The 11,259-nt window shown below is 35.7% G+C and overlaps 1 protein-coding gene across 1 annotated transcript; it reads right to left on the bottom strand.

Moving 5' to 3' along the window:
* Positions 1-3,016: 3,016 nt before the first annotated feature.
* Positions 3,017-10,603, bottom strand: twf2 (twinfilin actin binding protein 2). Its single transcript, XM_028576423.1, has 9 exons — positions 10,193-10,603; positions 6,538-6,716; positions 5,667-5,762; positions 5,447-5,551; positions 5,307-5,321; positions 4,882-5,007; positions 4,586-4,736; positions 3,999-4,120; positions 3,017-3,688 (listed from the first exon to the last, which is right to left on the bottom strand). The coding sequence occupies exons 1-9, from the start codon at positions 10,287-10,289 to the stop codon at positions 3,521-3,523; spliced, it is 1,059 nt and encodes a 352-aa protein (XP_028432224.1). The 5' UTR covers positions 10,290-10,603; the 3' UTR covers positions 3,017-3,520.
* Between the last annotated feature and the right edge of the window lie 656 nt (positions 10,604-11,259).

The following is an 11,259-nucleotide window of genomic DNA, read 5'->3' as shown; positions in this document are numbered from 1 at the left end:
CCCAGAAAAAGAGGAGACTCCAGGGACAGAAAAGATTATCTAGTTTGGTAATACATTGTTTGAGGTAGGCTATAGGCAGAAGATAAATAGGAACTGTATGAATCTTTCTAGCTCTATATTCTCCTTGAAGTCTATTTTTTATACATGAGCATAGGCCATTTCCCATTTTGGAGTGACTATTTTGCATTTGGTCGAAGGCTAAAGATTATTTTCATTACACATTCATCCACCAATAATTTTCTTTGTTAATTGATTTGCTCTATAGAAAGTTAGAAAATAGCAAAGAAATGTGACGTCTTGTTTTAGCTGATTAACTGTCTTAAACCCAAACATATTGTTATGTTTTCTATCATGCAAGATAAAGAAAAGCAGTTAATATTCATTCAGCCATTTTTGCTTTAAAAATCTCTTGAATGATCAATCGATTATCAGTAGTTGCTGATTTATTATCTGTCGATGCACTAATGGAGTAATTGACTAATCATTTCAGCTCTTGTTTGGACTTTGGGAACTACAGTTGTGAGGCGCATTTCCCATGTGTACTTGCATTAAAAAAGCAGGTGTGCTCTGCTTGATGTCAGTATAACCCTTGAGAGTTCTCTCATGTCAAAACATTTTCCCCAATAAAAGGTTTAGTGTTTTCCTTTATTATAAAATGCACATGGAGCATTCCTTTATAATATTTTCAAATTACAAAACCAACTCCATTCTTGGATATGCATAATCACTGTTACACTATCCTGATAGAACTAGAGGCATACAAAGGCAGTCATGACATTAACTGATTTTTGTTATGACAACTTTCTGCTTTCTGGAAAAGGTAAGTGGACTAGACAGCATTTATTTGGTTCAGTAAAGCCTCTTATTCTCTGTGTTGAGGTATAGCAACACATGTTGTCTATCAATGCAGAGGCAGCATAACAACCAACAGGGCTGTCAATGGGTGTGTGGGGGGGGTGAGAAGGGGACACCGGGTCAGTTGTACCGGGGCCTGGGTCACGGGAGAGCCCTCTAACCTTTAAATAATCTGCAGGGGAGGGGGCCTTTGGAGATCTTAGGATACACTTTTGACTGGTACTGTATATATATATATATATATATATATATATATAAAAATTATGAATCTGCCATTACACTAAAATTTTTGAACACTATACCGTCAGCTGTGACTAACTCCATTTCCACTATGCAATGGAATGCAGGGCGATAGTGCCTCTCAACACTATATCTATGCTTAATGTTTCCTGTGTAATCATGCTACACACCCAGAACGTATTAAGAATTGGTAAGTGGATTGATGTTTGGGACACAATGAATAACTGTTGTTAAAAGGCATTTTCCAGAGGATTCTGAGAAAAACTTTAATTACCTGGAATCAGCAACATAAATCCTTCCATTGTTTGTAAGAGGGAAAAAAAAAACTTATTCATCAGCAGAGCTTTGTTCACAGGGAACAGGATAACTGCCAGGGCATGGGATAATCATTCAGGCCGGGAATCTAACAGCAGTCCAGGCCAATCCCCAAACATTCACAGCGTACTGTAACTTCTTTTCTGTTTACTCTTTATGTCATATGTCTTTATGCAATGTACACTGTGTCCATTTTATCAGGTAAACCTGTACAATCTATTGCAATTCAATACAACAGCTCTGTCGTACTGTAATGTTTAGTTGTCGTTGACATTGTTGGAAATGTGTAAATTCAATTACATTACATGTATTATAATTTATATTGAAGTCACAGTTAAAGGTGGTGGATAACTACAATACATTGAGAGATGTTTCTAATATTTTTGTCTAATCTTTAAGAAAAGTTTTTTTTCTTGCAGATGTTATGCAAAATGGAAACGGAAATGTTTAAATAAAATGTGAATCACTGTGATTTTCCGTCAACGGGTTTGACACAAATACTTTCAATTGACTTATACACATGACATGGTTTAAAGCTATAATGTGGTAACTTTTAAATAACCATGTTTCCTTGCTGCTTCCCACCTAATATGCCATTTAAGTTAAGCACTGTCATAAACGATTTTGTCTCCTCTGTAGCAATCTGTAAAACCTGCAACCTGAACTATTTCAGACACATACAGTTTGGGTGTCCTGTTTTTGGGATTTAAAGGTTTTATTTGATTTGAATATTGGAATAAATGCTGCAATGCAAATTGTCAAAAATAAATAAAACACCACTGCTGTGTCATAAACATTGTTTTGGTTATGTACCTATTAAAATGTTGAAAGTTTAGGGTGTGCATGGGCTTAGAACATTATGATGGAAGTACTTGATGCCCATTTTCATGCTCAATCTCTCCAAAATACCACACACAAGACACCAAGACCTTGAGGAACCCCATACAAAAACCCATGCCATGTTGCAGCATTATTTAGCCACCTTCCCTACAAGCTAGAATGACAAAATAATAAGATTAAGATAAGATAACTAATTAGCTAAAGATTTCTTAGTCAGCCAAGACCCTTGTACTGACTAAGCGAAAGCAGCCCCTCAAGGTGTGGCTACACCATTAGTACCAGTCTGAAAAAGCAACCTTGAGTTTGTAGTCCAGTTCCTTGCAGGCTTTGCAGAAACATGGAAGAAGTTTATAATATCTACACAGCTGAGATGACCTCCAAAGTAACTTGGAAAAGTGGTTCCGCATTAAAAGAGCCACCAGAGTTACCAGTTATGAAAAGTGATCTTTGTATAGAAGAATCTTGATTTGTTGTTTGATGACATAGCCATGGTTGCAAATTTGTACTGTATTCTCAGACCACACCGTGGTCTGAGAATACAGTACAGTACAAAACTTCGTCTGGATGCCTGAATGTAGGCTACTGTTGGTCTAATTTAAAACCTATTTAAAGGGAAATTTAATTATCCCATGTTTATCTCAACATGACAGGCCACAAACAAGTCAATTCTAACCATGTAGAATATGTACAGATGTGTAACAGGATGCATTTCCATGCATTAAACATTGCATGCTGAATAAAAATACACACATCTGTACCAAGAAGGTCTAATACCACAGTAAAAACATTTATTTGGAATTTCCTTTTATATTGTCTTACAAACATTGTTAATACAAAACTTGTATTGAAGGCCAGACATGAGAACTGAAACATCTGACTAAGCATTTACAATTCATTACAAGTCTATTATATTGTAAACTGCAGATCTAATTCTAAGTATGGAAGAACCAGACAGATTAGCTTCGCAATAACAAGGCCATCTGTCTGGCTTTTAGCCTTTTTTTATTTTTTAAATGTAGAAAGTTATCAATAAACATGAGTGATTTTTGTTATGTTTACTTTGATGTGTTATGTCTTTAAGTTTGCTTTTGGGAGACACAGATCATTTATCAGCATATTTTCATCAAAAACAAATTAGTTACAGTGTTTCAGTACACAAACAGCAGATGAAATCCATCACTGTGCTCATTCCTGTGGGCCTGACAAGGTGTTAGTGGGTCTGGGGAGGGCTGGATCTGCAGACTCGACTATGGGAGAAATGTGTCCACCTCTAGCTGTCCTGTTTGATCTCTCCTGTCCCCTTAATGAGGCGCTTGTGTCCCCTTTTTCCTGCTGGGCCGCGGGGCTTAGCAAAGGCCTGTTTGTGAGCGTGCTGCTTGGGATGGACCTCGTCATACAGAAACTCCTCAGTCAGTTCATCTCCGTTATCAATCTCCAACTGCACATAGACGCAAAAAAAGGAAATAAGCATGCAGGTGAATGAAACATAGTACTCAGAATTTTTACGCTGAACATAAATCACATTTATTAGTCAGCTTTGGGTTGTGCATAGAACCAGGGCTGAAACACAAATGATTCTTTATTTATTTATTTTTGTATAAGTTCAAAAGTAGTCAAATGTAAATATATTGAGTCAAAAAAACACAGAAATCTGCCTTTAAAATACTGACAATGTGTAAAACTAACTAGTAGCTGTAGCTACAACCCTGAATGAAACTGTGTTATATAATTTTCTATCCATCTGTTACCTTTTTAGCAATTTCTAAATAGTAATCTTTCTCCACGCCCTCCAGTAGTCGACTCTTGCAGCTGGAATACAACATCCGCTCCTTAATGCTACAGCTGTATCCTGGCATGGAGTATATGAACACTGCAGACAGGTAAAGAGAAGAAGTCGATTTATGAGAATTATAAGTTAAATGTTAATATGTTGATATAGATGAGTGGTTTTAAACCTGGGGGAAAAAAACTCCCAAAAAGGGTCCCAACATTGATCTGGAGGTTGACATGATTAAAGGAGTAAAAAACAGACAAATATATATATTTATGTTACATTAAAAAAATACGTTTTTTTTCCCCCTGTGAAATACTGGATACTCTCACCTCTTAGGGCCTATACAAATTCTTGAAATGAAACAATGAGATAAGGAAAATCAATATTTTGAACTGCCCACAGCCTATCCACAACAAGGCCATTTTCTGTGATGACACAAACAGACACAAGTAACTATTGCTAAATTTCAAGGGGTCACTAGCCAAAACGATTTCTCTTTCTCTCTCTCTTACAGATGTGAAAAGAAGAGGATAATCAGAGGACAGGGAATCAGTGACATACCGACAGATTCCAGGTAGTCTCCTTCGTGGGAGTGTTTGTAAAGGAAGAAGTGGTATCTGGGAGTGTCTTTGGGAACTCTGCGGGGCAATTCACGAGTTTCTGTCGGGTTTGAATGGACAAGCTCGATTGTCTCCTTCTCTACATCCAACCTCTGAAACACAGTAATAATGCACAGTATACAAGAAGTGTTTCTCTCATGGTAAAACATCAGAAGTTCAATATATCAACACTGACACCAAACTGCTCCTGATTTTCTTTTTTTTTTCTGTTAACCGGTCACACTTATATCAACTCACCAGTTGTATGTAATTGATGCGTTTTTGGGCAAGTTGCTGCAGGGCTCTTTTGGCTGTCTCCTGCAGTGGGAAAGTGAGGCCCTGAAGGGTCTGCTGCTTACTCTCCACACAGATCTCTGTCTTCACCTGCAGGGGGCAGCACACACACACACACACACACACACACACACACACACACACACACACACACACACACACACACACACACACACACACACACACACACACACACACACACACACACACACACACACACACACACACACACACACACACACACACACGGATAATTTTGGGATAATATAGCTTTACACTCTGTACTGTCACTCATTACAACCAATATATGTAATGTTAATTGCCTTTTCCCATTCACCTCAGATCTCAATAACAAATATAAACATGCAGTAAATGATGCATCAACATACCTGTTTAACCCGACCCTGAAACAAAAATTACAAAAGTAAAAAAATAAAAAAAGAAGTTACATTTTCAAAGCAAAATTATATTACAGACACAAGCGGACTTTGGGAGATGACAACACTTGTGAGGCAGTTTGACCTCTCACCTCTGTGATTTTGATCCTCTGGAGCTCCTGCTCGGCTAATGTGAGTGGAGCAGGACCTGAGCAGGATGACACGTGATGCTGGTAGCCCAGCAAACAGATGTCCTCCTAGTGTTGTAAGCAAAATAAGAGGCCCTTTACAGGCAGCACAGGACAAACACCTCCAAAACATGTCATTACAGCAACTGTCATAGTAAATTAAATGAATCTGAATATTTCTGACCTCAGTTGTGCCAAACATCTCATACTTCACATGGCCACCGCCAAACTCTTTCTTCACTGTGGCACGGGTGGCAGCATACAACATCTTTTGTTTCACCTGCATCCATCAGAGGGTAATATGGTAAATATGTATATACAGTGTACTGTTTGTATATATGTTGCTGTCAGGTGGAAACGCTTTTCAGTAAAGATTGAATATATTCAAGAAGGAATTGCTACAATTCTTAGTTTCAAGTCAAAGTCCTGTGTTATATAATTAATTAATTAATTAAAATACTTATACTGTATATATATATATATATACTACTGGGTATCTAAAATAATAGGTAATAATTTATTAGTTGAGTTATATTTTGTATTAAAAATCTTTATGCCTGCAGCAAAAAAAAATTTCCTCTGGGACAGATAATAAATTGACTGATTGATAATAATCTGAATCTGCAAAATAACTACAGCTATTACATAAATATAGTGGAGTAAAAAGTGCAGTAGCATGAAATGGAAAAGCTCAAGTAAAATACAAGTATTTCAAAGTACAGTACTTGAGTAAATGTACTAAGTTATATTCCACCACTTGTAAACACCTTGAAAACAGAAAAGAAAGGTTTAATTAAGTATGGTCACCGATCTAAAAACAAGACTGCTTTTAAAGGGGGAACTCATCAGTTATCTTAGAATCTCCTACATGTATTTTGCAAACTGGGGGCGTGGGATTTGAAAAATGCAGGCACTCACCGGTGCAGGTGGGGTCTTATGAAAGATGCTATTTGATTTTTGACCATTCGTTTGATCACATTTCATAAATATGCATCTATTTTTATCTTTTATCTTTAGTATGTGGTGCAGAATGAAGAATATGTGGTACAACATACTGGAGACTGATCAGGAGACCACGATATGAAGAGCCACTCGTAGCCCTGTGCATTCTGGGAGTCGAGACGGTATAGGATGTAGCAGGGCTCCTGGTCGTTGAGGAGAGGAAGCAAGAAGTGATCATAATCCTGGTCCCAGCTCTTTTCCGGCTCTCTGAAGGACCCTAGCACCAGCTGCTCTGAAAACCAGACCACTACTCATTACATACCTCACCGCCCCTATATGTAGCATGCCCTTTGCAGAGCAAATTGACACGTACAGTAGAAGTTAGACTATAGTCCACAGTCAAACAATAATGATGTACACGTAGGAGTATTATTGCTTATTGAGACAACCATTTATACAATACACAACTTATATGATAAAAAAAAGTGATTATCAGTCAAAAATTTATTCTCCATATTCCCAACTCTATTACATTTTTATATCCGTTGACTAAATTATTTTCTTTTTTAAACACAAATGAGCTACATATTTTCACTCCTTTTTGCTAAAGTGAAGTCATACTGATTGTGTCTTATTTTAAACTTTGGGCACTTTTTGACCCTATACATGATGTCTACCAAGTCTCTCTACATTTTAAGTACAATACAAACAACATATATATATACATATATACATATATACATATACATATATACATATATATATATATATATATATATATATATATATATATATATATATATATATATATATATATATATATATATATATATATATACATATATATATATATATACATATATATATATATATATATACATATATATATATATATATATATATATATATATATACATATACATATATACATATATATATATATATATATATATATATATATATATATATATATATATATATATACATATATATATATACATATATACATACATACATATATATATATACATACATATATACATAAATACATACATACATATATACATACATATATACATAAATACATATACATACATATATATATATACATATATAATATATACATACATATATATATATATATATATATATATATATATATATACATATATATATATATATATATATATATATATATATATATATATATATATATATATATATATATATATATATATATATATATATATATATATATATATATATATATATATATATATATATATATATATATATATATATATATATATATATATATATATATATATATATATATATATATATATATATATATATATATATATATATATATAATTAAAACACAAATTTAAACTCCCAAACTGTTCTATGTTGTACAAAACAGTGTTATCAAGCTTTATCTTTTGGTCAGCAAACAACCAATTATTTTCATTATTGATTAAAATACAGATTATTTGTTTCCATCAATCAATTAATGGGGTTGGTCTGTAAAATTTCAGAAAATCTTGAAAAATTAGTTTACTTAAGTCCAAGCTGAAACCTTCACATATCTTTGTTTTGTCCAAAATTTTGGCCTTTTTGATTGATTCCGAGAATATTTACCAACTGATTGATTAATTGTTTCAGCTCCATGGTCAACCACCAACACAGTCTCATCAGTCACCACTTCATGTGTAAACTCATGTCAGTCTGAAAACCTCAACTTAAGAGTCCATGGGGTCTCTCCGTTTACTCCATGTGCTGTGAAAGAATGCAAAGACTAGTCTCGGAATCATTTCTGACTGACTTGAAAGGATGAGGTTACATCTCTCAAAGGAGTTGACAAAACCTAACAATGTAAATCAAAACTCTTATAGCTTGGAAATCACAAACATATTGCTAAAGTCTGATGGCCTTGTGAGGTGCAGGGGATTTCCTGACCATCTCTTGGGGCTTGTTGCTATTCTGAGACACAACACATTCCAGCTCTGCACCCACACATACTTTCCATTAGCTATTCTCTCTTAATCCCTGTCTTTATAGGTCCATGTTAGTATTAAACCGTATGTAAATGACTCACTTCTGTCTTATTTCCTTCCAGTTTAATACAATTTTTTTTTTTAAATCATAACCTATCAGAGGACAGTTTGCTGATAGGAAACTAAGTGGCATACCAAAGCCAGCGGTGATGAAATTGACCAGAATGATCTTGTTTCTCTTTTGACATTGGAATGAACATGAGTGTCACTGGGCAGCAGCAAGCAACCGTGTCACGTCACATGTTGCTTGAAATAACCAAGTGACGCCCGGAAAGTTCATAGTGCTTTAGTAAGGAAGTAAAACCGGCCTGACACTCTTTCTGCTGTGAGATGGTCGGTCTTTGTAGCAGCAAACTCTTCTCTGTTGACATCAAACTTCCAATATTTGATATGGTAGGCACAATCCAAAAAGATAGCCCCAGAATGCATCTGTTATGAACCCAATTACAGTGTCAGATAGCAAAACAAGATCATCAAGAACACCTCGTGAACATATCAGTCCACCTCCATAACCTGCTACCTAGAGACATATTGCCTCACTGACTATTTTTCCCATAGACTGCTCAGCTGACACACTGGATGTCTGTTTTCACACAGCTGTCCTCTATTTATAGAAGTTAGATAGTCTGTAGCAGTGGTTAAGCAATGTTGTTTTTGGTTTGTAACCCCTTAATATGAAAGCCACTTCTACTTTTGATGACGCAAATTCTTTTTCTCACATGAAAACAATCTGAGAATTGAAAATGATTCTTCCATTAGGCCCCAGTTTGTGCCTCTCATGTATTGCCAAATATACTCGAGTCACAGAGCCAAGTATCAATTTTTTTTTTCAAACAAATAGATGGCCAGCAACACTTACTGCTGTTCAGAAGATATTACTACAATCTTTCTCTCTATCTGGATGACCAAATATTGTGTTTGCTGCACGACAACAAAGAAGTTCAACCCAAAGATAATAGCCAGATATAACACGTAGGCTTTCTAAAAGTGTGAAACCAAATTTCAAAAATGTTAGGGTGCTGAAGACGTAAAACTAATTTAACATGAGAAGAAAAAAAGCATCATCTTATATCAACGGATAATCTTGCATTTTATTCTTCCTACCATGATAATCATCTTGTCATCACAGGTTAAGAACAAAGTTTGCAGCTCATTAAAAAAGGGACATGATTTGCTTCTTGAGCCACCAAAAATATCGATATTGATACCGCAACGATATTGTAGTGTTGACAATGAGATTTTTGATAAATAATCATCAGTAATGTGGATATAATGACTAAGTGGGTAAAGGCAAATAATAGAACAGTTACAACAGTCTGGTAAGTTCAGAAAATGACATCACTTTACTGTAATGCAGCCTATAAAACCAGTAAAAGACAACACTTATGCCATATTACGATATCCAAAATCTAAGACGATATCTAGCCTCGTATCACGATATCGATATAATATCGATATATTGCCCAGCACTATTTGTTGAGTCAATTTGTAATGTGACATGGTCTGGACAGTTGCCCAACAGAAGGTGCGAGATATTTTTTCTCAGATTTAAAGCAATCCACCTACCATAAGATAGAACTTAAACGTACTTTAAAAACACACTGTGATACACAAAACATATATCATGGATGATTTATATCTTACATCCCACTGAGGGCTGACTCATCTCTATGTTTGACTGCTCCACTGTACACCATCCTGGGTCACTCACCGTCTTGGATGCGCACCTTGATGAGGCGCAATGCTCCACCTCTTGCCCTGGCCAGGAACTCCCTCAGCTCTGGCGTCACCACTAGTGCAAGAAACATGGCGGGTCAGCAGTCTCTTCCTCCCGCCAAGCACTGTAGCAGGGGTGATAAGAGACAGAGGAAAAAGCCACACAGAGGATTGGAGCTCCACTGCACCAGGCCCAAATATTCAGTCCAGTCAAGAGACACTTAAGTCCAAACAGAGGAGCCTGTTGGAAAAAAAACGTCCTTTACTTCAGATGATGTGACTCAGTACAGTTCTGACTGCTGAAAAAGACGATCGCAGAGTGCGTCTGGACTCGTTGAGAGTGTGCGACAGTGTGAAAAGGGATATCGCTAAAGTAACTAGGACAGTATCATGTGCACACAGACAGGGAACCTGATCACCTCTCCCAAATTTAGACTGTCCAGCCCTGGGTACTGGCCTGTGACACCCCCACCACACACCAGGACCTGGAGGAAGAGACCTTGACCTGCAAAACTAATTACAAACTTCTGTCCCAAGAAGAATTCAAATCAAATGAGCAAGCTTATTAGCTCATTAGTTGTATGTTGTTTGAGCAAAACCCCCCAATATCTGGCCATTTATGAATTATAAATCACAATGATTTGGGCTGAGGTTGGGGAAAAAAAAAATAAAAAAATCGCACAAAAGCAGCAGTTACATCTTATTTAAAAAGGTGCATATTGTTTTGGAAAGTTTACCCAACATATTGAACTTTGTCAATCTCAATTTACTCGACACATGACAACCGTGATGGTCAACAGATTGTGTAAGATGTTTTTGCCGTCACAAATCAGCCGGACATGGTGACAGCATTTTCCCAATCTCCGGTCCACAGATTTAAAACTACTATATTTAAGGTTCCTAATAACTCCAGCTTTAAAAATTATACAAGAATTTCAACTGGAAATTCAACCTGAAAAATGGATATTACTTTGACAATTAAAAACTCATAGGAAAGATTAAAAAAACATTTAATAATAATTTGTACTTTCAAAAGTGTTAAATAAATGTGACCTATATTGC

This window comes from Perca flavescens, chromosome 4, assembly GCF_004354835.1.
Source record: "Perca flavescens isolate YP-PL-M2 chromosome 4, PFLA_1.0, whole genome shotgun sequence".
Taxonomy (NCBI): Eukaryota; Metazoa; Chordata; class Actinopteri; order Perciformes; family Percidae; genus Perca; species Perca flavescens.
The sequence above is the reverse complement of the archived record's forward strand: the minus strand, read 5'-3'. Positions and strand labels throughout refer to the sequence as shown.

Bases quoted from the DNA above. Each gene is read 5' to 3' on its own strand.
- twf2 (XM_028576423.1), bottom strand. From the start codon at position 10,289: ATGTTTCTTGCACTAGTGGTGACGCCAGAGCTGAGGGAGTTCCTGGCC. The intron at 5,763-6,537 runs GTATGTTGTACC...TGATGGATGCAG, and splicing joins GGTCTCCTGATCAGTCTCCA to GTGAAACAAAAGATGTTGTA. The intron at 5,552-5,666 runs GTCAGAAATATT...TTACAACACTAG, and splicing joins AGATGTTTGGCACAACTGAG to GAGGACATCTGTTTGCTGGG.